The 27,783-nt window shown below is 37.3% G+C and overlaps 3 protein-coding genes across 8 annotated transcripts; 2 read left to right on the top strand and 1 right to left on the bottom strand.

Annotated features, from left to right (window-relative positions):
* Positions 1–3,105: 3,105 nt before the first annotated feature.
* Positions 3,106–18,360, top strand: LOC103702270 (RNA-binding protein 38-like). 2 transcript variants are annotated; one of them, XM_008784607.4, is made up of 8 exons: positions 3,106–3,752; positions 3,920–4,043; positions 11,401–11,530; positions 12,190–12,226; positions 12,336–12,573; positions 14,110–14,239; positions 14,338–14,413; positions 17,654–18,360. In XM_008784607.4, exons 1-6 carry the CDS (start codon positions 3,522–3,524, stop codon positions 14,208–14,210), a joined length of 861 nt encoding a protein of 286 aa, XP_008782829.1. In that variant the 5' UTR covers positions 3,106–3,521; the 3' UTR covers positions 14,211–14,239; positions 14,338–14,413; positions 17,654–18,360. The 2 variants fall into 2 exon arrangements, with proteins under 2 accessions (XP_008782829.1, XP_008782828.1); XM_008784606.4 differs by having other exon boundaries at positions 3,107–3,752; positions 14,321–14,413.
* A 179-nt stretch (positions 18,361–18,539) lies between these two features.
* Positions 18,540–24,514, bottom strand: LOC103702272 (brefeldin A-inhibited guanine nucleotide-exchange protein 1-like). 3 transcript variants are annotated; one of them, XM_026802672.2, is made up of 3 exons: positions 22,647–24,514; positions 18,818–18,900; positions 18,540–18,719 (listed from the first exon to the last, which is right to left on the bottom strand). In XM_026802672.2, exons 1-3 carry the CDS (start codon positions 22,785–22,787, stop codon positions 18,629–18,631), a joined length of 315 nt encoding a protein of 104 aa, XP_026658473.1. In that variant the 5' UTR covers positions 22,788–24,514; the 3' UTR covers positions 18,540–18,628. The 3 variants fall into 3 exon arrangements, 1 of the variants encoding a protein (XP_026658473.1); XR_003384705.2 differs by lacking the exons at positions 18,540–18,719; positions 18,818–18,900 and adding an exon at positions 20,149–20,612 and having other exon boundaries at positions 22,647–24,429; XR_003384706.2 differs by lacking the exons at positions 18,540–18,719; positions 18,818–18,900 and adding an exon at positions 20,149–20,479 and having other exon boundaries at positions 22,647–24,429.
* A 31-nt stretch (positions 24,515–24,545) lies between these two features.
* LOC103702273 (mediator of RNA polymerase II transcription subunit 18) lies at positions 24,546–27,563 on the top strand. Of its 3 annotated transcripts, none has more exons than XM_008784608.4 (6): positions 24,546–24,629; positions 25,710–25,779; positions 26,492–26,591; positions 26,681–26,738; positions 26,828–27,184; positions 27,266–27,555. In XM_008784608.4, exons 2-6 carry the CDS (start codon positions 25,744–25,746, stop codon positions 27,366–27,368), a joined length of 654 nt encoding a protein of 217 aa, XP_008782830.1. In that variant the 5' UTR covers positions 24,546–24,629; positions 25,710–25,743; the 3' UTR covers positions 27,369–27,555. The 3 variants fall into 3 exon arrangements, with proteins under 3 accessions (XP_008782830.1, XP_026658472.1, XP_038983925.1); XM_026802671.2 differs by having other exon boundaries at positions 24,554–24,629; positions 25,713–25,779; XM_039127997.1 differs by lacking the exon at positions 25,710–25,779 and having other exon boundaries at positions 24,580–24,629; positions 27,266–27,563.
* Positions 27,564–27,783: the final 220 nt, after the last annotated feature.

The following is a 27,783-nucleotide window of genomic DNA, read 5'->3' as shown; positions in this document are numbered from 1 at the left end:
GCCGGTATGTCCAAAAACACATTGTAAAGTTTACATTTCAATCTGCACAATTCAATTATACTGCAAATGTTCGAGAAGAAGGTAAGTGATGATAGATTTTTTACTTTCATCATTCATTTGGCTCTACTTTTTTTTCTTATTCATTGCTTATATCTAGAAGCAGGCACTGCTTTATCTAGCATCCTGGACATTTGATGAATTCGTCGCCCTCCTGTTGGGCGGACAGCTCCTGTGAGCTACATATGATTTTGTTTAATAACTTGTTCTTCGGGAAATGTTAGAAACTCAACACCCCCAATTCCTATATGGATGCAGATTGTTGTTAAGGGCATTATAAAATATTATTTATCAATAAAACATTGGAGAGCTCTTCTGCTTCGGGTATGGATATGTGTAGTGACCAGTGAAGATTTGTCCTTCTCTTTTTTTCTAAAAGAAAAGCTTGTATTTTATGAAAATGCTATTAAATCCAACAGGCCTACATGCATGTCACCATTGGCACCATCATGGGTACCTTCACAAGAGTCAAACCATGACAAGTCAAAAATGGAACCTGGCAACCTTTAAACTAGTTAAATCCTGGAAGGTTTTAGGCATTTTTGACTAGTCAGTGGAAGCTTTAGCTCAGGGGCAAAATTTAGTGATTGACTTAATTAATCTTTCAGTGATTAAACATGAAAAGGGCAGTCCAGTACATGATGCTCCGATCATCGTGGGGTCTAGGAGGGTTGATGGCATGTTTAATTACTTCAATGATTGAACATGCCATTTATTAAATAAATGAAAGGGAATTGCCATTTGTTTGTGTTGGGCAGATGTGAGAGCATGGACCAAGATCATGTGAGAGAGTGAGCATGAATAGAATGATTTATGATTTCTTCATGAATGCACTTCTACTTTTAGGGGGTTTTGGGTATGGAGTGATCATCCCAAAATCAAGGATGATGTGGGTGGAGATGATAAAATTACCCCAGGCCAATGATCTTGGATTGAAAGTTGAAAATAAAAATGCCTCTCAATCCGGCAAAAAAAATTAGTAGATTAATATACCTTTAATATATTATATTAATGTTATATATACATACTAAATGCAGTAATTTTAAATTATTAGAGATCAAATTACTCCGAGATAAGAATTACTAGTAATCTAAGATCAGCTTGGTGATTCCATTTGGGTCATCAAACACCACCTTGGCTATTGCACTCCTTTTATTCTCATTTGAGCCAATTGAGATGTACTTCTGTTAATGGTAGGGGTCTTCGTGGACCATCTTACTTACAAACTCAAGCAGCTTACTTTATATGATTATGATATTTTTTGGAGCCATATCTAGAATCTTTACCTTGACATTTGGAAGGGCAATTCCTTAGAGATGAGGTGCCAACTAACTTGCATCATATATATTCCCATGGAAGAGGTAGATAATCTGCTAAAAAAAATAATGTGGATAATTCGGATGAAGACATCCGGTATCCACCTTTTTTATTTGTTGGACGATTGCAAGAAAACAAATGATTCAGTATATTATTTTATGCTAGTATGTCCAATATGTCATTGAGCTAGCTTATGCACCTGTATTGGCTTACCCATAGCACCTGAATATGAATGCGTGCGCACAAAGAGAAAGACTGTAGTATGTCATCATTCTTTTATCAATCAAAAAGTAACTTTCTATGAACATTTTTTTTTTCTTTCCATTTTTCCATTGATCCCCTTCTTCAAACCAGAGCAGGGGTCAATATGATCTGTAGATGACTTTCCAGGTTGAAGAACAAATGCAGGGAATTTTTAAGTTTGGATTGCATTCCAGACGAAGGCTGTCAGTAGAATGATTTTGTCTGTGCATTTAGGAAGAGAAGGTCCTTCTCCTTTCCATCTTGTGAAAGGCCTAGAGTGTGAGTTTTCTTGTAGTGTTGGTTTGAGAACGACATTACTTTAATGGGGGGACATCCATGTGACATGTATCTGGTGGTCCTCCGCTGCCACTTGCTTTTAGGTTGGATAACCTGGCATTTATATTCTGTCATAAAGAAGGGCCCATCTTCCTGATTTAGACAAGCGAAGCATGAAAACTATTTCACATTCCAGTTATCTCCCAAGTGTTATGTACCTATCAGAAGGCCTGAAAAACGGCTATAAAGGGCTATAGGCTCCTGTTGGATTCTGCAATCTATGGACAGATTCGTAGCAAAGCTAAGTATGAAGTGCTGTGAGAGAACAGTTGATTCCATGGCGTATCGCAGAGTTTTCGGCTATAAAAAGACGCTGGAGATTTTATTACTACCTAATAGTCAATTGAGAAAGTAGACTGGTAAAATTTATGAAATTCAAGTGGTTGAAAAATATATTCAGAATCTAAATTTTCATTATTGGTGCTGAATGTAACTCCAGTCCACACAAGGGAATAAAAAAAAACTTTATAGGAGTTTATGGAAGGTGATATAATATTCATAAGAAATATGAAAATAATAAAATAGACATCTATGCGAGTTCCATTGCAGGAAAACAAATCTTTATCCACTTAATCAAGTTTTTTTTTTTCTTTCTAAACAGAGATTCTACTTACCAGGAAATGAACTTTATAATAACTAAATAGCTAACCAATTAACTAGATAAATTCTGCGAACTTCTTTTTGGTTGCACTTAGTGTTTTCAAGCAGTTAGATTTATATGTTGTGATGCACCATAACTATATTACAAGGTCAAGAATTTTGACCACCTCAAGATGTGAATTTGTTCTTGGTTGCAAATGATCTCATCATATATAGGTTACAACAATTAAAGATGCTTTCTGTCACTTTAGTTGCAGCCAGCCATGGAACAAATTAGTCAATCAAGGTTAGTTACAACCAAACGACGTAAATTGCGGGAATCCTTCGCGAGGTTTCCATAAATAATTGCAGGCCGGGATTGGAACAGTATGCATTAGCCACGATGACAAAGTTTTTAAGTAAGATGGGTGCAGGTTTATTAAGTCTGGACCAAAACATTGAGACTAGACCTAATAAACAATCTAAAATATGGTAGGTCTAAAACAAAAAAAGGAAAGAAAAATCGGGGATTGGGGAGTGTGGCGAGCTAATAACTAATAATTAAAGCAAAACGGAAGGGCCCCCTCCCCCTCTTGCCCATTGCCTTTGCTTTTGTTTGAGAAACCTCTGACGAGTTTCGGCTCCGCTCTTTTCTTCGATCATCACCTCTCTCTCTCGCTGTCTCTCTCCGTGAGAGCTTCTCGATATATTCCCGGCATCTCTTGAGAGGTTCTCGATCAACTGTGGAACCCTCTCCGCCTTTGACCAATTCCTTGATTCCTGCTTCCATCCCAATAAAACTAGGGTTTTTGGAAGCCAGAAACTCTCTTCTTTGTGTAAGGAAGAGGATGCGGCCTAGGGTTTATTCGATCTATCGCGACGTTAGCTGATTCCGCTGATCCTTCGTTGTCGATCTTTTCTCGATCCATTCGTCTTGCACAAACTTCGTTCTAGGTTCTTGAATAGAGAGCTTTTCTGGGTTGGATCACATGGCCCATCACCCCGGCGCTGCGCCGGGGTCAGGATCGGGCTCCAGCTCCGGGATCCACTTCTTGAATTCCCCCTTCGGTGACACCACCTTCACCAAGGTCTTCGTCGGGGGCTTGGCGTGGGAGACGCAGAGCGAGACGCTGCGCCGCCACTTCGAGCGGTTCGGCGAGATCCTCGAGGCCGTCGTCATCTCCGACAAGAACACGGGGAGGTCGAAGGGCTACGGTTTCGTGAGTGTTTCTTTTTTTCTTTTTTGGTGTGTTTTTTTTGGGTTTCTTGACCGTTTTTCTTAAAAAGTTGTCGTTTTGATTTATGAAGTGGTGAAAAGATTTGATATTTATGAGTTTGAGATATGGCTGAATCTTCCTTGGGATGATGATTTATGTGGAGGGTTTAGGTGACTTTCCGTGATCCAGAATCTGCAAGAAGGGCGTGTGCGGACCCAAGCCCGATCATAGATGGGAGGCGGGCGAACTGTAATTTGGCTTCGCTAGGGCGGCTTCGGCCAGCTCCACCTTACGGTAGGTCTTTCCACACTGAAGTTGGTTTTTGGCTGTTAATGCTGATATATTCATATCAAGATGCTTTAATTGCCACCTTTCGTTCATCACATTCTACCAGCATTGATAAGAAATATGGTGACAATTTTTCTTAGTCTTTTCTCATTTAATTCTTCAGAACTTTGTCGGGTTATGGTAATTGTCATGAACTTTGTAATCGTTTTGCCTGTATTGTGATTGGATGTTCAGTTGGGTCAATGATTTAGGGATACTTTTATGAGAACCATTTTCTTGCGCTGTGTAAAATGATAGATTCAGCTAACACAAAAATAAATTTTAGGTTTTTCCGCTATTGAAGCATAGTTAACTGTTGAACCGGATTTTTTTTGAGCTGCATTGTGTTTGCTTCCATTTAATCAGTGATGTTGCACTTGCATCCTTGTACTTAAGCTATGTTTTAGTACCAACACCATGTATTTGATACCGAAAGATTGCGATAAAGTTCCTCTTTGTTCTTTCTCAGTGAGTGTGTAGTAATGCTCTAGTGCGAGCACACCACCGCTTCAAATTTGTAGATTTACATAAACCTGTTACAGTTGTGTTGCACTGTTCGGTCCTTTCCATTCTCCAATGCATTCTATCCACAGATGTTGCATGTCTTGTTTAGCACCTACACATCACAGCCAGCTTGTAATTCATTGGGCGGCCAAAGGTGCCAGAGTTGTACCCCAGAAACTAGGGAAGCAGGGATTCGTTGTGAACTAGGACATAATTAACTTATTTGACACAAATTTTGTTAATTGCATAGAGATTCATTTATAATCATCTTACTTAATGAAGGAACATGGAAACATGGAAGTTAACTTGGAAAAATGGAAGCGTATTCGAGTGTTAAATATTAGTTGAACCAAAAGATAGTTCTGCGACATGGCTTGTAACTCCATTAGGAGGCACATGGTGTTGAAGATGCAGTTAACATGATGGAACTGTGTTTGTTATTGTCTATTATGTTATGATGATTATAAACCCTCTCTACCTTGTAGGATACAAAGTTGAACATTGAAGACGTGTGAACATAATTAGCATTTTTAGGAATGTGGAGGTTGATGCGCCAAAATGGAGTCCATGTAAAAGAAAATGCAATAGAGGAAGCTTACAAGTAGCATAGATGAAGGACGTAGCATGGGCAAACCATTTGAAATAGTTGGACGTGTTTGAGTAGACAATAGATGGTTCCAAATTTCAATAACGAACATGTCTTATATTTAGATGGGAAGATGGAAAATGTGAAGGGAGAGAACTAAGAAGACATATGGGAATAGTGTGAACAGAATTTTATTACGTTTTCCATCTAGATGATGACATCATCTAGTAACCTGAATATTGGGGTTGGACCTACATATCCAAATCCAAGTATATGACATAGGGTGTATATTATTTTTATCTTTTAATGATGATGGACCCTGATATAAACATCACAGGCACATTTTCATCAAACAAGTTTTGATGGATGTGAAAAATTTAGTAGACAAAATATCTCTTTAAATATTTTTGACCTACAAAAAATAATGACTTAAAGATTTTATCAGAAAATTCACTTTTGTCTCTAAATCATAGTTTGCATTCACCTCCATATGTGTTTTACAAGTAATATGTTATGATCTCGAGATATTAAATGGGCGAAAATTATTAGGACTAATGAGGCAGATTTTTCAAGATCGGATGGATTGCTGTATTTGCAAGCCTAGACATGCACACATGCTAGTATACGCACGTGCGCATTTCGGTAGGGGTTAAAGAGTTTATTTTGTTTATACATTTTCTATCCGAATAACAGTTTTCATATAAAAAATATAATTACATTCCGAACTTGTTTTAAGATTACAATATATTTGAATTTTGTGTTAGTGATCAATTTTAAGTAGTTCTATAATCATAATTATGTATTAACTGTTCACTTTAACTGGAGCTCCTCAGTAGTTCTATGATATTTATAATTTCAAGTAATTCTTTAATAAATTTTAATCATAATTATGTATTAACTGTTCACTTTAACTGGAGCTCCTCTGAATTTGTATTCCAAAAGATATTCTATGGATATGATTAATGTTAATAAATTCTTTATTAGAAAAAGGTAACATTATTAATGTTAAGTCATCGTCTTTTTTTTTGGGGGATGCACCAGCCAAGCTAGTATTTTACAGGATATATTGTATCTTTGAAGCAATAGGAGAATGTGATTAATCATTTGTGCTTGATCTGGTAAGTTATTGATGTTATTTCCATTATAGATGGTATGATGAGATTCATTGATAGGGGTTATCAGTCATCAGAACATTAATGATCTTAGTAGTTACTCTACTAAGACAGGAATTTCACAAGTTACAAAGCTGATTTATAACTTTGCTGTTGGTCTCTTTCTTCCTTTCATGGGATTCACCAATGGTTCTTTGCTGCCTAAGTAAGGTGTGATTTTTTTAAAGATATTTATATCATGGAAGTCTCACACAGGAAGGTTGTATAACTGATGAAATCTACACTTCAAATGTGTTAACATTCTAATGTGAGATTTGCATTTTAAGATAGCTCTAGAGAAATAGACACCTTAACTAGGCTACAAAGAACTGTATGGTGGACAAGAATCATGAGCAAATTCAAGGTTGGAAATAATTGCACTAGGGAAATTGAGCCTTAATTACATTGGGGAGAACTTTATTGGAGGTTGTAGATCCATGAAGAGTGTTTTTTTTTTTTCTGGGGGTGGGGGGTGGATCACCATGAATTAAATGGTAGGAGTTAATTATGAGTCATTTTGTGCAGGTTTATTAAGTGGCTGTCTTAGTGAGAAAGATTAGGAAAGGAGGAACCATTGCAGAGACTAGTGGCCATGAGTGGGGTCCAAAGTATTTTGGCAACAAAAACTGATAAATGGAATATTTTTATAGAATATTCTTAGGATTCAAAACTCTCTCTTTTTAACACATTCACATGCATACATATGTTACGTGCATGTGTGAATGCATAACTGATTTTTCCTAGAAGAAAAATAGGTGCAAAGAAAAATGCATCGATCAAATTTGCAATCAGAAGTAAAATACTTAAGTTTGTATTCCTATATCTAAAGCAACGAGCCCAACATGAGTTGAAACAAGAAAGTCTTGGAACTTATCCATTTATCATATTTTTTTATTTAAACTAATGAAAATATCAAATAAACTCAAGAAGATTCTAGAAGGTATCTCTATTCAAGTGCATTTAAATTTAGTCTAAATTCATTCACTTCAACTGTGCAAATCTTGTCCAGGCATCACCTTTAACCTAAGTTTTCAGTGATGCATACGTGTCATCACAATTGCCCCTCATGTGACTGTTAAAGCCATTATAGCGAAGTAGCCTTTGAAGAATTCTTTTGAACAAATAGTCACTGCTATAATGGCTATAATTGACAAAATACAAAGTAATGGACAAAAAATGATAAGATAACAAAATTAGTTTGGTTATCTCTGCTCATGCTGTATAAAATACATAATTGATATGGAGATTGGATTGAAAAAATTATTTTAATCAGACAACAATGAAATTATCAAATCATGACCATGTTCCCATCGTGTAATTGTCATTATAACAGGATAATGGCTATTCTTGAACATCTGTGATTATATGTAGAACATAACGGGAGCCTCCAAAACCATTAAAATGGCCATTAATTTGCAGAAAACTGTTAATTTAAACCATGCCTGAGACACTGCCCTCATGCTCTATCGTTGGGACTTTTTGATATCCAATGGCAGAGATTGACATGAATGCATCACATAATTGTATATCCTCTACTTGATCTCTTATTTTTGGTTGTTAATTTGGATGCATTTAGTCATTGATTGGGCAAAACAAAACAAGGAAACTGTCATGTCAAATTTAACCATAACCTTAACCATATTACCTTGTCCCGGCAATTTGGGGTCGGCTTTATAGATCCTAATTTGCTAAGCATTCCTATTTAGGATCACATCTAAAACTTTCATGTCAAAGATTAATGGATCAATCGACTATTTGTACATAATCTTGTTTGCCACCTCATCAAATGTCAGATCTTGCAGACACTCCTCATAACTTGTCAAACATTGCATCTTCTTTGCTAGTTGATTCTTTGACATGTGGCTATTCAGCAATCAAGTCGCCAACCATGTGACAGTATATGCCTGAATTGTCAGCCTGATTATCTTCTGTGGTGGTGCTATTCCCTTCAGAACTATAAAGATAGAGCAAGCTAGTTTTAGATTCTAAACTGCGAAAGCTTCATTGATGTTTGACACAAATCTTGTTTCAAGAGCGCCAGAAAACTCATCAACTGGTTGATTGATGTTATATAGTTCCCTTAAGTCTGGATATCTCCTTGCTGGTAAATATGTGTATCAAGATAGTTTGATCTGTTATTTTGTTGGTCTAATAGCTGCTGATATCTATTATCATGTCAAAGAAGAACCAAAAAAGATGCTCCAGTAGATGAATCTTGTTGCTTTGACGCCAAACTTATAGAAATCAAATCTTCAGAAAGTGGTCTGCAGTAATGTGGATCTGTTTTGATTAACTTTTGGTGGAAAATGGAGAAAGAAATACATTGATTGGATCCATGACAAGGGAAAAGGCTGAAGCTCAAGATTCCTGCACCTAAAGCACATGGTTGTAAAAAGAAAAACCTGGAGTATTGATTAAATCTTCTCAAATTCCAAAGATACTAAAATAATAAAAAATAAACTGTTCTAGGTAAGTTGAAAGTACTTAAACTCCTCTAAACTAATCTGCATTTTGGTAAAAAGTTATAGGTGGTATCTTAGGTTTAAAAACCAGGTCTTTATGTTTAGTAGCTTAGTGGTGTAGAAGGCACCTGGACTGATCATTTCTACTCATAATAAGGATATAGGACTTTTGCTTCGGATCTACAGGTCCTATAGAAATATGAAAATAATTTCAATTTTTTGCCAAAATAATCTTCTAGGAAAGTGAATTCATGCTCTTGTGGTAATTTTATCCATGATCTTGGTTGCATCCTTGCGTTGAAAGAGACTGAGAATAAGGAGGAAGAAGAGATAACAAAGAGAGAGAACCAATTTTAATTTATTTAACTTAATTTCAGCTTTATACCACTTATGGTCCCATTTGAGTAAAATAATTCTAAACACCATACTAGCACAGTCGGAAAGCTTCCTAGGACTTTGTAAAACTGTAAAATTCAGTTTTTTATGGAATCTTAAATAGACAGACATCAAAATCACTTCAAATTTCGAAGTAGAATCCTAATTAATTCAAAACTTAATGAAATTGATCTATGCCCAATGAAGGGTTTGTAACAAAGCCTAATTAAGGACAGAAAAACCCAAGACAAGTAGTTTTAAAGTTCAGTTTTAAAATGATAAGAAAAATTAAAAGTTCTTACACCCTCCCCCCCAAAAAAAAGAGAGTAAAAGAACCATAAATCAGAAAAAATAGCAGTTTTACCTGTAGGACTGAAATTTACTCCATAAGATTAAAGATGAACAAAATAGTAGAAAATCAATCTCTAAAAAGAATGAAATATGTAGATTTAACTTCAGACTGCATGAGATGCTTCTGTTGCATGGAGTTGTCCTGGAGATCTTCTATATATTGTTTGATTTGATACCTTTGTATAGTCATGATTTGATAGTGCAGACTGATACCGAGATTCTCCATGATCAACCCATTAAATGATGGATGTGGTTCATCTCATTCATCAGTCCTAAATATGCTGATTGTCTGTGATAGAATGTCGTTCCATCAGAACTTTAAAATCACAATCAATGGGATCAAAGGGCTTTTTCTTGCTGACAATCTTTGACTTTGGCTTTGAATCAATGATGTGATCCATGCTGCTCTGCTTGTGGTTCTTCAACAGCTAAATCTTCCTCTTCCAGACAGCTAGCTTAAACTTTAATGGACGTGTAGTCATCAGTCTGACCTTTGATCGCAAGGATGCTGGATGGTTATTTATTATCTCTGTGCAGCTTTTCCATGGAGAACGTTAGTAGATGTTCAGATTTTCAGTGTATCCATGCCTTGTGAAGAATACCAGACTCTAGAAGTTCTCCTGTGGTCTGCATCAACGCTATAAATTCCATCAAATTATTGCGCCATCTGATTGCAACAATTATTCATCCAGTGTTGTGATTCGTCTTGCCATGGAAGCCTCTCATGTTGATGCTCTGATAGACTGATACCATAGCAGTGTAGAGGATTCCACACTTACCCCACCACCTCCACCCCCTCCCCTCCTCACCCCCCCCCCCCCCCCCCCCCCCGGCCGCAGGGTGGTCTTTAAGATTTGAGATTTTGTTTTTCATATTTCGAGCTGTAGAAATCTAAAAATAGATTTAGAATTTTCTTACGGAAGTCTATAAGGGGGACAGCGTCCATGCTTTATATGTGTTTGTATCCATAACTCAAGGCAAATCCTGAAGCCTAAGAGAGAGAAAGGGGAAGAGGGGCAAAATGGAAAAGAGACAAGAACTAAGAATTTGATTATTCAATTAAAAGATACAGCTTTACACCACTTTTCTTTATCTTCGATAACTATATATCTGACTCAAATAACATACTGATTCACATCACAGGCTTCCTTGATAGAAGATAACAAAACACTTTCTAAGCAGTAAAATTCAGGGTTTGATGGAGTCTTATGTAGAAAGCCACTCTTCAATACATACTCCAATTATCGTACTTAAAGCAGGTCCTAGAAACCATCAAAAGATAACCCTAAATAGCATTTTGACCCTTGACTAGTTTATTGATTCACTAAGACTCAAATTCAGCACAGAGAGAGAGAGAGAGGGAGAGAGAGAGAGAGAGAGAGAGAGAATAAGCTTTTTATTAAAAAAAATAAAATGTTGACATTAAACTAAATTTAAACCTCAGATGGCATCATATAGTAATTTATTTTTGAATGACATAGTAAGGATCTAGTGTTCTGTACAGTGTTTTCAAACTTTCAATGCTAAAAAAGGAGGGGAAAAACAAACTAAGAGAGAATTAAGCTTTTATGTTTTGGTAGTCAAAAGGAAATAAAAATATTATTTCAGAAGGGATTGTTTTCCTCCACAACATGGAACCCTATCTTCTCCATGAGATCTTGTTTTTTAAATATTTCTTGTTGTTTCTCAATATAGTTTTCATCTTTTTCACTTACAAGATGTCAAGAACTAAGACTTATAGCATTTTTTGGCTTTTGCAGTAATGACTGAAGGAACTGTAAAAAGATATTAGATTAGTTCCATTGTTATATATTGCATTTACTTTTCCTGAGTCTCCTTTTTGTAATATTTTGATGGGCTTATTGTTTCTTCTGTTCTTGACTTCTGATATGTAGCACATATAAGGCAATCGGGCCCTTACTTCGGAAGTGTTCCAGTTCCAAGGGGCGCTTACATAGGAAGTTCCGCATATCACCAAGCATTTCCATACAACTACCAACAAGCTGTTTCGTATCCACCATATGGGTAAGTTGGCCTATGGATCTTGCTTTGCTGAAATGTTATGTTCAAAAGATAAATTTGGCTTGGATAATGATGTTTTAGATATAAAAGTTCAATTCAGCCTATCTTCGTCAAACCTTCACATGCTATCACTATAACCCCAACTATCAAGCCCTTTACAAGGTATTTGTAGTCCAAGGGTCATTGTCATAGCATGCTAAATTAGAATGTATATCAACAAAAAATAGAGTCCTATCAACTCAAATTTTAACATATTGGTAGTGGATGAACTCGATATCTGAAATAAGTTTTGAAGCTTGTGTACAGTATTTGTAAATTATATAGAGAAAGTGAAGCAGAAAGCTCAGACTGTTACAGCTTTACATGAGGCCAGGGACAGGCTGGGCGTCACGTTTAAGTTTGAGATGAAAAGTGATGACCACGGACCGAAGCAAGTTCTCACAAGTAATTTATTAGAGGACAAGTGAAACTTCACTCCTGCACATATAATGGCATTTTAAATAGAAAAAATTAAAATGTTTAATAGCGACCTTTTCTTTTCAAGAAGTCTCTTCTTTAATAATTGTTGGACTGCATACAGATTGCAAAAAATTCATGTGTTGATACCAATAGAAATACTACTGATGAAAAATTTCTCAAGGAATTACTGGTTCCTCATGCAGGTACACAACATATGGACCTGAGTACATCTATCCACAGGTTGAGAATGCTAATTTCTAGTTCTCCACAATTTTGTCTCTTTTCAAATATAAAATTCACAAGTTTCTCTTCTACTTTCACTGGATATGTGATCTTATTACATTTGCAGAATGCTTATAATCCTTACACAGGACACCAATATGTTCAAGTATATGGTATTCCTGGAGCAGTAAACACAACTGTTTACCCATATGGGCAACTTGGCCAGCCACTTCCTGGTGGACATGGTTACACAACAGTTCAGGGCTATACCGTGCCCAGTCATCATCTCTTGCACATTAGTGGGCAAAATGTCAATGGTGCAACAACTGCATCTTTAGCTGCAATTCAAGCACCATATCCTGCAGGCAAGTTTTTTCTGAACAAGAATTCTTTATTTGGTTGACTTTTGCAACTGGTAACCTATATGACCAATGTTAAGAGGGTAACGGAACAAAAGTACTAGATGTCTTGATAACATGCGTATGTACATTCATATATGCATAACGTGAATGCATATTTTTAATTATGTAAGTATACGGATGGTTGGCACTATGGAGATCATAATAAACTTGTTAGCAACAGGATTTGACCTTTGAGTATGCAACTATCAGCAGCTAAAACCTTGGTTTTGTGCAGATCAGACTGAATTCTTTCTTAACTTCCATTAAGAGAATCTATCTATCTATCTGTCGCTCTCCTCCTTATTTTTGGCCATTTCTCAGAGCTCAAGCCACTTAGATTACCAGTTGTTTCTCTGCTCCTCATCAGATATTCATGTCATCTTTAAGCAATTCTCCACTAGTGCAGCTCCAGATCTCCTTTCACAGTATTCAGGAATAAATATGTGATTCTCTCATATTGCTTTGACCTTAGCATTCTCATCTACCATATAAATGTTCTGTTTGTGGACTATTAAATATTTTATGTCCATACATTATTTCTGGCCTTGCTATTGTTGTACAAAAAAATCACTTCAGTCATGCATGATGCATGTTTCAGCCCTCGCAACTGATTTGTAAGATTTATAGAGCATATAAATACTAGAGTGCATAACCTTTGTGCACCAAGTTTTAAATGCATGAACCTTGCATGTTAATTTGCAGTTCTGGAGTTCTGCTTGGATCATGGGATTTGAGTGCTTGATTTTGTTGTTCATTGTTCAATCATGTCATGACAATATTATAATTATTCGCTTGAGTTTCTTTCAATGGTTGGTTATCAATCTAAAGTCAATGTTTTGGGCTTTTTTCTTAATCCACCCTGGGGACCAGTATTATTGGTGTTACTAAGGAATGTGTACATAATGAGGTGTTGGGGATGAACCAATTGGGGACAAAATAGAATGCTAATAGATGTGTATTTGCAACAATGATTTAAGAATATCGAGTTCTTGGCAAGGAATGGTTCTCAATTCTTGTTGAAGGGTCTAAAAAAGAGGAGTGGAAAATCTATGTGGACATGAATGGAGTTGTGGGCAAGGATTAAAAAGGCTTGCTATAATACTGAAGATAGCCCTTAACAGGAAAGAATGGTGACTAAGGACTTATAAATAAAGCTGACCTTAAATGGTGCGATTTTGGGCTTGTTTTGTCAGTTGGATAGCTTTATCTTCCTTTATGGTATAGAGTGGGGAGACTTGTATCTGTCTGGCTGGTCCTGGATTTAGTTGTCTTGGGCTGTATTCATTTTATGCTTCCTTGCAATGCTCCTGCAGCATATTTGCTTATATTTAACTTAATCAAAGCTAATCAGATATTCCTTATATTTAAACTGTTTATTTTTTTGTATAAGTGACCCAGCACTCTCAAGACAAATAATAATAATAATGATGGGTATCAGGTTGGCATCTGTTGTTGCAATTTTTCTTTTTAAAAAAATTATGATTTAGCTGAACTTTTCAGGAATGGTGGCACCAGTTCCAGCTCAGCCACAATTCACCACAGTTCCTGTGCATTCACCACAATTCACGCAGGGCAGTGGTTCGGACCAAACAGCAAGTTAAAACGGGTATCTGAATGATGACATCTTGAGGTATACTTTTCATCTGAACTCTTAACTGATGCTTTCTTGATGTCCATATGACGTGATTGCACATCAATTTTTTTCTATCAGATATCCTTGGATTGCAGGACCAAGAACAACAGTACTGCTACTTGAGCGGCCTGCTTGTCTTGCCTTGCAGGCCATCATCTTTGCATTCTAGAGGTTGGTTCGATTCTTTCATCCAATTTGTGCCTGAAGATATAGGTTTATGGTTCATTTGCTTATTGGCTTATAACATTCATAATATGTGAACTTTTATTGTTCCAAAAAATTACTTTTCTTGCAAGACATAGCAAAAAGCAAAGCTAGCACTAGGATGAGATTTATTTGGTGAGGCATCATTTCCAAATGCTAATCCTTTTAGATGCCTTTTGGTTGAATTATTTTCTTGATATCCCTACAGTCATGAATTAAAAGACAATTAAAGGGGGAAGTAACAGAATGAACAGGACATTAGTCAAATAACTATGAGCCTACAATTAGGTAGTCTTCTTTAGAACTCTCTTTCAGTCTTATAACCCTAATTTAACTTTCTTATTCCACCACCAACTTTTCTTACCAGATGGCCCTTTCCATTTGATTCTCCTAATATGTCAGGTAGCCACTTTCTTAATACTATTAGTCACCTCTTTTCATATGGTATTGACTTTCTCATATAGATCCTCTTTTCCTTCCTGCAACATTCTATCCTTAAAGCCCATTTCTTTCTCTCCCTGCAAAGTCCATCACCTGATCCTCGGGTTTCTATTATCTTTAGTCATTCTCTTCCATTTACTAATACACATCCAAAACTATCAAACCATGTTGGCTGGTCAACTCTTACTTGGTATAACTTGACAATCTTTACACAAAACTTGATCAGACTTTTTAATAAGGAAGAAATCTATTTGACTAGTATTATATCCCTTTTAAATGTTATCAGGTGAGAGTCCTTTTTAGCTACTAGGTCATAGTTCATCGCAAACTCTAAAATGCCATTCCGTTCCTCGGTTCTATCTTCAAAACCGCAATCTCCATGCACTCTTTGAAAACCTACAGTATATTTTTTCACATGACCATTCAATCATCTCCAATAAATTTCTTTTCTCCACTAGGAATCTTGTGAAGTAGTCCATCCATGTCTTCCCAAAAGCGTTGCTTGGCAGTATCATCTAATCCTAGTTGAGGAACATAAGCACTAATGACATTAACAGATTCCTCTTCCAACACTACTTTTATCTAGATCATTCTATCACCTATTCTCTTAACATCTACAGCCTCATTTTTTTAATTCATATCTATAATATTTCTTACCCTATTTTTTATTCCTATTTTTCCAATATATCAAAGTTTATAACCCGTCTTAACTTTCTTTGCTTTTTCTCCTATCGACTTAGTCTCTTGCATGCAAGCTATGCTAATTCCCTTCCTAGTTGTTGTATCTGTCAGTTCCAATTTTCCTACTAATAACCTTGTATTCCAAGTTGCTAAATGTATTTACTTTACTGGACTAACTTCTTTACCCACACCTGAGAACCCTTATCAACTTTCCACCACATCCAGCAGTCGATGTGGCACGTCGCTTCTAGTAATGCTCTTGTTAACCCTTGCTCGCTTTCCACTCCATCCGGGTTCTGATGCAGCATGTTGTCGGAACTCCTTAACAATTTTCTTATATGGATTTGTTTTCATAGGATGTGACTATAGTTTTACATTAGCTATCAAACTACCGCAACCCTTCTGATTTATCCGGGCTTGGGACTGGCTATGTACAAAACATAGGCAGAGTTGCGAAGCATGTGCTTCAACTACTATCTCATAATGTTAATATTCTAATTTTAAAGTTTATCCAGTGTAACAAATGATATGGTATGATATATAATCTTTACTGCATACACTATGCAATATGTATTTTATAATAGTACAGTACTTCTGTAAATAGTAATTATTCTCTTTTTTTACCAAAAAAAACAAAGGAGAACACTGTGCTTTCCAGATGACGGCAAATGAACAAGTGGTTTATTAAAAAATAAAGATGCAAGGGAAGGAAAAAGTCCTGCCCCTTGAAAATGTACATAGTTCTTCTGGCTACCAAAGGGAATCCATAAAAAGGTTTTAAGTCTAAGATAATATTGTGTATCATATAATATATTGCTATTACACTATTATACTATGCTATATTATAGTACATATTATACTATGTATTACTATAGTATGATATATTATACTGTATGTGATGAAACACACTACTCGAACATTGTAGCGAATGACATGGTATAGTGGTATAATAGTGCAATATTATACTACTACTGTCTTATCATACTGCAAGTTTAGTAGTGCGATATATATATATTGTGCATCTCTGGTCTTAGTTGGAACCTTTATGAACCTGTCCTTTCTAAATGTTTGTATGTGTACACATGCATGTGCACAAGTGCCTGGTGCAGATTTGTTAATTGGTGTGTTTCAGGTGCTTAGGTTTCCTTAACTACATTGCATATCATTGTTGAATTACTAGATCAGTAAATTTGGCCCAAGGATTTCAACTTAATTTGACTTTACATTTGTATATTCTCCTGTTCATCATTATTTTCTATTCTCAAAATTTCATGCCTATGTAAGCAATCCTTTTTATCTGTATCTTTTCATAAATTTTTTTTGAAATATCTCTTACTCTTTTTTGGTTAATCATGTATATAATGTTGTATTCTTGGTATCTGATGTTTTAGTACAAAAGGAACGAAGGCCTTATTTATTATTGTGTTTGTTTTATTAAGTATGTAACAGAGAAATTTGTTATAATTTTTATAAAAGTTTAATGTTTGAAATTTAGCATTGGCCCCTTCTTCCCCATTGGTCGAAACCCTGGCTCTGCTTATTGACTGAATGCAATATTCGGGCCTGCAATAGATTCGTCTTGCATCATTTATTTTTATAGTCCTATAACTCTTAGAACTGCAGGTAAAATATTTTTGTATTTATCTTTGAGAAGTCCTTATTGCATCTATGGTTCATTTGTCCACTTGCTTTCTAACACTATTGCGAACTCTATTCCCTCCTGTTGTTAACTTCAGACACATGTATTATGTGTATCACGAGTGATTTGGTCTTGTGTATCTAGAATTTATGCACCAATCTTGCATACCCTGCAATATAATAATACTTGTTGCCTTTTTACTGTTCCATGCGAGCTGGACCATTAGGTACTGGATGTGTGCTTTTGGTCCCCATCTAAAAGGTTTGCCTGCACCATCATGATGGGTATAAACCATCTTAACTTCCATTAAAATGATCAATAAAATGCCTTATCTTATCTTAACTTCCATTGAGTTGCACCATCATCAGTTATACTATCTTACCCATATTTATGTGCTGCTTGTAGAATGCTGTTAACTAGATGACTGTGCTTATCAAATTTTGCAGGTTGTCCGTAGTCATGGTCACCAGGGATACCACAGTTGATGTTGAGTCGCTCCAATGGATGGGGGCTGAAATGCACAAGAGTTGGAATGCTCTTGCCTTGCTGCTGTCGTGTCTGTAAGTCTCCATGCCCTGCCAGAGCTTGTGATGATTGGTGGAGTCTGGACTGATGGATGCCGGAATTGTATTCCGACAACCTATAGGGGGAGATGCTGTCAGTCAAACCATACTTCCAAAAAGATTCTTTTGAACTCCAGAGTGCTGATCTGATTATATAGTCTTTGTTTGTGGTTCCTGGGATTAATTTATCAAGTTGCATATAACCATGGTCATGCAGACATGGCTTAGTGATTGTCAGTGGGGTCGGTCATTGTGTAGCTGGCATTGGTTTGTTTTTCCTAATAAGCTGCGTCAGGGCATTCAGTAAGTTTTTTTGATTGATGGGCCTTCAATAAGTTTGATATTTTTCTGCAAAATCTTAAAGGATTTGTCTTTCCCCCTGCCATTTGGTCAGCGCTAAGGGAATTTTTCGTGGAAACATGTTACCATGGGGTTTGGTCATATTTTTGGCAAGAGTCGAAAATATTATATCAGAAGCTACCGGATTTGTGTATTTAAACCTGGTCCTTCTGACAATGTCTTGTATCAGTACTTTCAAAGGGTTCAGGTTATTCTTTCAATGAAGTACCAAAGGAGGTACTGATGAACAATTCATTGAATTGAATTTATATTCACTCAGGCAACTTAAATATTCATTTTTAAGATGCAGGTTGGAGAATATTTTAGAACGAGTAAGCATTTTATAAATCAGGGAGACTTGTTCAGATAGATCATTAAAAATTATGCAGGTTGGAGAGCTGGGCATTGGTTCAGGGACCTCATCAGGTGAGCCAACGGAAAGCAAAGGTCTGCTCTAAATTTGGAATGCTGATTCTGATCTGTGGCTCACTTCTGGCCTAAAAGAGACCTGAGGAAATATTAGTTGCTTCTGCAGACTTGAGAATCATGATAATCATCATGATTCAGCTTTGTAGGAACCCAATTATCACTCATCTTGAGGCCCTGCTTGCTGTTATCAGGAGATTTACTACAAGTTGGGTTAAAGCAAGCATTTGCAGGTAAAAACATCGATTTCACAGGACATAAAGTGAAATTGTGGATGTATACCTGATAGTTTTGATGAGCAACGGTCCACAGCTAAGCAAGGAAGATACTGCTGATTTTTGTTTATAATAATCATCATGAGGCACCTGGAGGAATCATATTACATTCATCACCTCAGGATTGTCGAACAATTCAAATTGCAAAGTTTTAGATTGAAAACCGAAACAAGAAAAGGGCAGCCCTTCAACTTAACTAGACCAAGCGTTTGCACAAAAAAATCATAAACAGAGCAAGCGGCCCTGGCCACAATTTCAGGTATATATATTCTACACTACATCTCTACCCATAGTTCCCATTCAATGCCAAGTTATTGCTTCATTTAAGATTTGTTTATGAAAAGTTAATCCATATACAAACTAATAAGTATACATATAGACTTCATCCAATGAAATAAATAAATAAATTTTGTTTTTGCTATTTTTGTACGAAATTCTTGACTCAGTCAAGCTGTTAAAAATGATATCAGATATCAATATCTTAGAGGTTACCCATCTTACCCTATAATCGTCAAAATGCTTGAATTGAGACTGAACTGGCTAATTTCTATCAAAAGAATCTAAGCAAACCTTATTGGGAGGCAATCCTGCTTGTTTTTAAGTCTTTCTATCATTTGATACAAAATGCTGCATTTTATACCCTTGTGCTGCTAAATCCTGCATAAAAGATAAAGATAGAGACGAGCGAAGGGGAGTTTTCGGCGTCAATCTGAACTGAAATCCACGAAATCTGGGAGCGCCCCCCCCCCCCCCCCCCCCCCCCCCCCCCCCCTCTCTAAATTATTAAAGAGAAAGGGCTGAACTGCTCTGGATGGAGACCCACGGTTCAGCTCAGTTCGTGGTTGTACCGCTTATTTCAGACCTGAACAATTACCAGCCGAAGGTATGTACTATCCCAGTTCGGTACGCACCAAGCCTGATGATTTCAGTGGTACGGCCTTCCCTGAGCAATGAGCTCCTGATTTCTGAAGAATTGCTTTTCTGCATAACAATTACCAAAGCTCTCAAGAACTCATTCTGAAAGTTAAAATTTGCTAATTCCTCTCCCTCCAGAAACCTCAGCCAACTATTGCCATGAATCCATCACAACCATTGCAACTGTGAGATTTTCTGACAACCCAACTGAGGCAAAAAAAAGTCAGCAAGTACCCTCCAGATGCGAGACCACACCAATTGGATGCCGTTTCATATTATAATGCCAGCAACTAAAGAATAAAGCGATTAATAAATCATACATTGTGTTATTGTTTTACCGAAAATGGCAAGCTCAGAAGATTTACCCCTAAAGCAAGTTCAGAAACCATTCTTATGCAATTTCCACAATTTTTGTAATGCTGAAAACACAAGGATTTGTAGGAGACTGCAATTCCATCATGGAAACATTGCAAAGAGTCTTTACAAAAGCTACTATTGCAGCACCATTCATTCTCTGGCTATGAGCAAACATGGTTTAGCTCAAAACGCCCAATCTGGTCCAATAAATTTAAATTTGAAATAAAAATATTTATCTGTTCAGGAGTAATCAATGATGAAGCATTAACTGATGCACTATCCTAAGAACCCCCTCGGACAACAGACATTACAGCTGGATTTGGAAGGGCATTTTCCTTTTGTCCTTTGAGGGTGGAATTGAAGGTGACTTCGTGACTTTTCCTCGACTCAGGAGGTACTGTAAAGAATGAAGCATCGAGAGGAGCACCCTCTCCCAGCGGGTGTAAATGCTCAAACCGTGAAAGACACATCAAAACAAGCTTCACGCTTCTTGTAAATAATTACCAACTTCCATGGCGATCAATATTATACTATTAACAAGTCAAAAATGGCAAGATACATATATTGTTGAAGGGGGAACAAAAAAGAAAACTCAATTGGGAAAAGTAATGAATTATAGAATCATATTTGCATGAAGAATCAAGAAATGATGATTTTTGACATCCTAAAGGAGAAATGCACAAGCTATCTGGTAACAACAATGATTAGCAGTACAAAATGGAAATGCTTTTTTGTTATTGTTGTTGTTGCTGCTGCTTCATAACATGTAATCTGAAAGCATGCAGACCTGTAGAATCCCTTTTAGCTTTTATACTACTTGGACAAATGACATGAAGAAGCCAATCCAACTGAGAATCCCAAAGAACCAGGAAGTAAAATGATTTCTAAAAAAAGCATTACATCCACATATCTAAACCCTATTACTCACACATAAAGGATCATATAAAGTTTTCCATTATTAGCAATTATTTTATTTTGCATGCATTTCTTTTCTCAAGTTGCAGATTATGATATCTAAAATAAGGTGGGAAATGTCAATAGTGTGTTTACAGCATAAAGGTATATTTAGCTATACAAGAACTTATTGGCTCAACCTAATTATGTCCCCAGCTAAAGCATATAACTGTGAGAACCCGTGCGGGCGTGTGTTTAGTCCCACATCGGTTATTCGCTAGGTAGATCTTGGGTACTTATACAGGATCAAGAAACTCAAATAATACCTTCCGGCTAGCCATTTTGGATGAGGTCCTGGGTTGTTACAAATGGTATCAGAGCGGACCCGGCCCATAACCTATGTGGACTAGGGGACACTGCAGCACGGATTCATTGGGGCTGAACACGGGCCAATCGTGGTGATTGTGATTAAATTTGAAACCTTAGCCTGACGAGAACGTCAGAGCTTGAACGGGGGGAGTATGTGAGGATCTGTGTGGGCGTGTGTTTAGTCCCACATCGGTTATTCGCTGGGTAGATCTTGGGTACTTATACAGGATCAAGGAACCCAAATAATACCTTCCGGCTAGCCATTTTGGGTGAGGTCCTGGGTTGTTACAATAACATTCACTGACTGATGCTAGGAAATCAGCAAGTTCTACTTGGTTTAAGCATTATGCATGTGGTTCAAAAGCCACAGTGAAAGATCCATAATCTCAAACCAGAAAAGAAGACCAACCCTAATGTCAGAATAATAATAAGGAAGAAATAATATTGATGCCACCTTTAATCCTGCCAAATACAATACAACATATAAAGCTATGCAGTAAACAAGTGTCACTAATGATAATACACAAGTCCCCTTAACAAAGCTCTCACTTCCATTCCAGATGGAAAAAATATCAAGGCTAAAAGGCTGCAATCAGCCTACCAGCAGAACATTTTTGAGTATCCTATCATCAGATACTTTAATGCAAGTAATAAGTTTTTAAATATATACACATAGTAAAGTATCATATTTTCTTCTTTACTTGTAATTACATGATGAAATTAGGCAAATTTCTAACAAAGAGTACCGATAAATAGTAAACTCAATGTAGCAGCACACGTATTATGATATAATTGTAAATTTTTTGATATATTTGCATCTCACAAAATTGTACACATGCCCAGGTTTTGAAGATTGAAGTATCAAAAATTATGAAATACCAATACATTGGCACCTATTCCTTGTGTAAGTAAAATCTATTATTGAGAAAAAGATTCCCAGTCATTTTTTTTCACTTCATTATGTTGTAACAGACAAGCTCGTATCAGGAAAATTAATAAGGTCCAAGAAAATAAAAGTCTCTTGGTCACTCCAACAAAAAAGCTTCAGAATTTAGAAGTTTATTTTGCTAGACAATGGGACCAACACAACCAACCAAGAAAAAAAGTCTAATCTATGACTAAGCATAAGGTTCCCAATTCCCATCCTTAAACAAAGTCCATCTTTCACTGCATCCTTAAACAAAGTCAATCTTTCACTGCCTCATTATCATGCTAGTACATAATGAGGGCATGTTGCTCGATCAAAATTGGTAAATCTATAATACTACTTAAATATAAAAGAAAATCCTTAGTATGATTACCTTCACAGCATCAACAATCTCGTGCTTCATGTCAGCAGCAGAGTGAAGGTATGCAAATTTGGCCATACAGATGTAACAAAAAGCATCTCTCTGCATCTGCATACGTATAACTGAGGTGACGCGCACCACATCAGAAACCATGCAGATAATGAGATGTAGCTGCCTTATCACCACTTTGGTCAAGTGTCACACTGAAAGCAGCCATCATATGGGCCCAGCAGACCTCCATCATAAATCTTGGAATAGCTGTATCGCTGACAGCATAAAACACAGACCTGCATGACCAACAAGAGTAAATATAATCAGAAGTAGCATTAAATTCCTCCCACTGAGCATTATCAAAATTGGTCTTTCTCTAACTTCCCACTCTTTGCTTTGAATTTCTCCTGGATATTCTTAATGAGCAAGTCATTTGCACCTAAAGCCTTTTCTTCTGCCTGTTTCCAATTGGTTAAGCTGAAAATACTGTCCAAGCCCAAAAGCTTATTGATACTGCTTGTCTACTTGTTCTGTGGAGCTGAAGAATCAGCATTCATTTTTATTTCATTTTTCACTATTTGATCATACAAGGAACCCAAATAATCTTCTGGTAAATCCTTTCCATCATTTATTCCTTATTTTTTGCAACTGAAATCAACTTTAGACATCTACACCAAAACAAGGAGAGTATATAACCTTCTAGTTTTAAATGTTTTAAGAAAAAGGGCAGCTCAGTGCACAAAGCTCCTGCCATTGCGGCGTCTAAGGAGGTTAGATTTACACAACCTCACCCATATACGAGGAGAGGTTGTTTCTGTGTTTCAAACTCGTGACCTTCAGGTCTAAATAGAGCAACCTTACTGTTGCTCCATAGCTCGCCTACTTTTAGTTTTAACTGCTCTACATATAACAGAAACAACATAACTGAACACACCTTGTCTTCGACCATATTGTTGTGTGCATATATATTTAGTATTGTCATAGAATAAGCAAGAATATGCAGTATCTAAACTGGCAAAAGAACTAGGGTTTCACTTGCAGTAGAATTCTGTGAACTTCTCCATGATGCGTTCAATTCTGTGCTTCTCCCGGCAACCTAAAGCCCCACAAGAAAAACTTAAATGGCTTCATCAAAATCCATAACTTCCAAATTAAATGAATCCACCTACGCATGTATAACTTTCAAAGGGAACTCTTCCCTTTCCCCCAGATAATCACCGATCATGGTTTGATTCAACCCAGTAGTGTTTTTCAGGAATGAAGCTACTTTCTCCGACGAAGCACCCACAGATGAAGCCAACGAGACCGGACGCGGCGTGAAGTCGGCGGTCCTGGCCATCGGATCGGTAGTCGATCTCGCCGTGGATGAGGCCGAGGGAGAAGAGCTTCTAGGCGCAGTCAAGGGCGGACTCAGCGACCTTGGCGGAGGCCGTATCGACGGCGAGGGCGAGGGGGTGGAGGACGGTGTCGGCGTCTGACGAGGAGAGGCCGCGAAGGGCAGAGGCGGGAGAGTTATCGCAGTCGGTGATGGCGTCGAAGCGGTCAAGGGCGGCTTTGCAGGCGGAGACGAGGTTGGAGTGCTTCCGCCAGGCGACGTTCTTGATGACCTTGTCGAGAGTCGGGCCAAGGACGCGGCCGGCGCGGGAGGTGCGCCCCAGGGGCTCGGCGGAGGCCATGGCGGACGCCGGAGGAGATCAGATCCGGGAGGCCATGGATGGTTAGGATTCGAGATTGGAGTGGAAAGAAGCCATGCGAGGTGGGGGCAGAGAGGGGCGTAAGGGATACCCTGATCTCTCATCTTCCCAATGGAATGAAGGGAAGGGTATTTTGGTCATTTTTGAAATGGATGACCGGCACAAACGAGTGGTTAACGGTAGTTAAAATGTTCCTGGGTCGCACGTGATTGGGCTTTTGAGTCACCATAATAACAGTCGGTGAGGAGGAGGGTTCTTAGAAACGAGCTGTGTCGAGGGTGGAAGCCTCGTTTCTTCTCCGCCTGAAAAGGTGAAGTCTTTTTGCCCCCGAAAAATTTAGTGGGTTTTGTATTCTTTATGAAAGCGGTACTGAATTTATGTTCTGTTGTTGGATTTAAGCATCAATAGGGTAATAGGCACTTGCCTAAGTTGTATCATTTCATAGGTTACCTGTTCTTGTTATCGATTGCCAAATGTTCGACGACATGCCTCAGTGGCTAGGACTGTAATCAAATTTGCATTCTCTCTTTTATTGTCCTTTTCTCCTTTTGTCATGGGTACCTTTTTTTTTCTCTATTTGAAATTGAGTCATTGATAGGTGCTGCTTGATTTTATAAATATTTAGAACGAAAGATAAATTTCAGACTGAAGCAATATGAGGTGGGGTCATGTTACAACAGAGATGTAAGCTAAGATCAAAGTGTACCTTTGGACAAAATACGCACCAAAAGGATGATTAGAAAATGTACATGATGGGGAGATGAAAGCAACCTTTGTTTCAATGGGTAACTTTGAGCTTTAGCAGATGCTTTCTTGCAAATGTCTAATATTGGTGGGAATTCTTTGCACCTGACAGAAACTTATGTATAAAATTATTTGAAGAGAAAGCTTGAGCATGGACTGGAATTGTGACTAATGACTATGGCAAGTCATTACTTGAAAAGAACAGGAAAGTGAAGCTTCACAGACCGTCTTTGATGAGATCATTGAAATTGAGTGGTGGAATCTGTTTAACCCATCTACCTAAAGATGATGATGGTTTTTGTAGTTTGGTTGCTATTGGAGTGACCTTGTTTGGTAGGAAAAGTGTGATCCTGGCATCCACCTAGACGATTTGTACTTTAAAGAAAAAATGGAAGAAAATTTTAGAATGGAGAAAGATTGTAGCAGATTTTTTCCGAACAGGAAAGCCTAATTCCAGTCTTGAAGCATATTTCACATATCAAGTCTTGTGCATTATATAGAAAACACTGACTTAAGATCTGGATCATAATTAACCTGTAGAATATTCTATTGACTTTTCATACAGGATGCTGCATCTTTTGAAGCTAATTTTTTCCACTGTAATAGAAGAGATTACAAATAATAATGATGTGTGATTTGTTTGTAGAAGGAAAGGAATTGTGGGGAGAAACAAGAAGTAAATGGAGTGTGTGGTGCAAGGGATTATTGAGTCACAGGTATTGTCTGCATGTCACTACTACTGCTTTTTCACTATTCTATGCCATGTTTTCTCTATGCTTTATTGTTTAAAGCTAATTATCTGTATTTAGAGCAAACTCCCTCTCCCCCCAACAAAACCCTTCTTTGACATCCTTTGTTTCCTGGAAACATAATTTTGAAACATGATTTAGTAAATCTGCAGTAAGAGGTTCGTTGTTTAAACTTTTATATGGCATACACACCATGTTAAGTTGGATATGAGATGGACCAAGGGCTCTCATAGCTTGCATTGGCCATGGATTGACTTTTTGGAGACATCTTGTTTACTTGCATTACATGGTCAAAGGAATTAAAAACTTCATATTTTGAACAAGCATTACCTATTCCCTTTACGTAATAAGCTTCAGCTTTGGAGAGTATCTTGTTTACTTGCATTACTTGGTCAAAGGAAGTAAAAACTTCATATTTTGAACAAGCATTACCTATTCCCTTTACATAATAAGCTTCAGCTTTGGAAAGTATTTGGTATGAAATACAGGAAACACTGACTTCTGAGAAATTTGCTGTTTTAAGTTGGAACAGACAGCAGCAGCAAGGCAGCTTAGTAGTATATAAAACCCAGATTTTCCTTTATTAATTCAAAATTTGTTTTTTCTTTCTTTGTTTTGTTTTTTTGGGCACAAGAACAATTCCCGTTACACGAGGCATAACAATGGTGTCTGTTTTCAGCACGTTGAAGCCCTGGAGATTCTTCTTCAGGGCCTTTCTGGTGTTCCAAAAGAACGTGTCAGGGTGCATGAGCTGTGCTTAAAAAGTGGACCAAACCTTGGTGAGCATATTGCAGCTGCGAATTCATTATCATTTCTGCTTGGTAGCCAATGGCTAAGGCTCACATAAAGATGCCTTTGTGTTTTGTAGGAGCTGTGCCCTCTGAGGTCCGTCTTTTGTGTGATTTAGCGCAGCCAACACCATCTTGGTATATCTTTCACAGTCACCTCATAAGCATTACTTCCTCAATACTTCTCCCAAATCAACCTGAATGACTGATATCTTCTGATCACATAGGACTGTACGGCATGTCGGGGGTGCCATGAGAGGTGCTGGTGCTGAGCAGATGTCGGTTTTAGTCCGAACCATAGTCGAGAGCAAAGTGGGCCATAACGTTCTGCGTTTCTTTTATTCCCTCGGTTACAAGTTAGACCATGAACTTTTAAAGGAGGGTTTTGCATTCCGTTTCCAGAGAGGAGCCCAGATAACTGTTACTGTGACTTCTGCCAATAGAATGCCTAAACTTCATGCGACAGATGAAGCTGTGCCTGTCACTCCGGGCATACAACTGGTTGAAATCACGGCACCAGCTGCAGCTGAGAACTATAATGAAGTTGTTTCTGCTGTTTCTTCTTTCTCCGAGTATTTGGCTCCGTAAGTATATCCTGCCATGCCACTGCTGATCATAGGCTGTTTGATTGATTATTTGTTGATGAAGCTTTTGGTTTTCTGCAGGCTCTTGCATCTCTCGAAGCCTGGTATTTCAGCAGGTACTGCTCCTACAGCAGCAGCAGCTGCTTCTTCTCTTATGTCAAATAGTCGTGCAAAGACCTTATAATGTAATGTGCCTTAAAGTATCCCTTCTTAGTTGATGTTTGGATGCCAAATCAAACATTAACACTAACTTATCTGTTTTCATGAGTAGTTTTGTTGTTTCATCCATGGGGTTTTATATTCATCCATGATTGTGTACTATTTTAGATTGTTTAAGTACATAAACGAAGGATGAAACTTTCATTCAATAACTTGATAAGGTTTCTTTGTGTTGGTTATGTTTATGGAAATGAAACTTAAACTAGCAAAGCAACTTATTAAAAGCAAAATATCAGGAGATGTTGCAAATCTAATTTTAGAAAAAAATACATAATGGTCCCCTCTTTTTTTGCCTCATGACATTTTGCTCCCATCCTCTGTAACACATTTCAATTATATCTGTTAACTTTTGATTTGTTGTAGTGTCACCCTTCCAAGTT

Source organism: Phoenix dactylifera, chromosome 7 (genome assembly GCF_009389715.1).
Source record: "Phoenix dactylifera cultivar Barhee BC4 chromosome 7, palm_55x_up_171113_PBpolish2nd_filt_p, whole genome shotgun sequence".
NCBI classification, from domain to species: domain Eukaryota; kingdom Viridiplantae; phylum Streptophyta; class Magnoliopsida; order Arecales; family Arecaceae; genus Phoenix; species Phoenix dactylifera.
The sequence above is the reverse complement of the archived record's forward strand: the minus strand, read 5'-3'. Positions and strand labels throughout refer to the sequence as shown.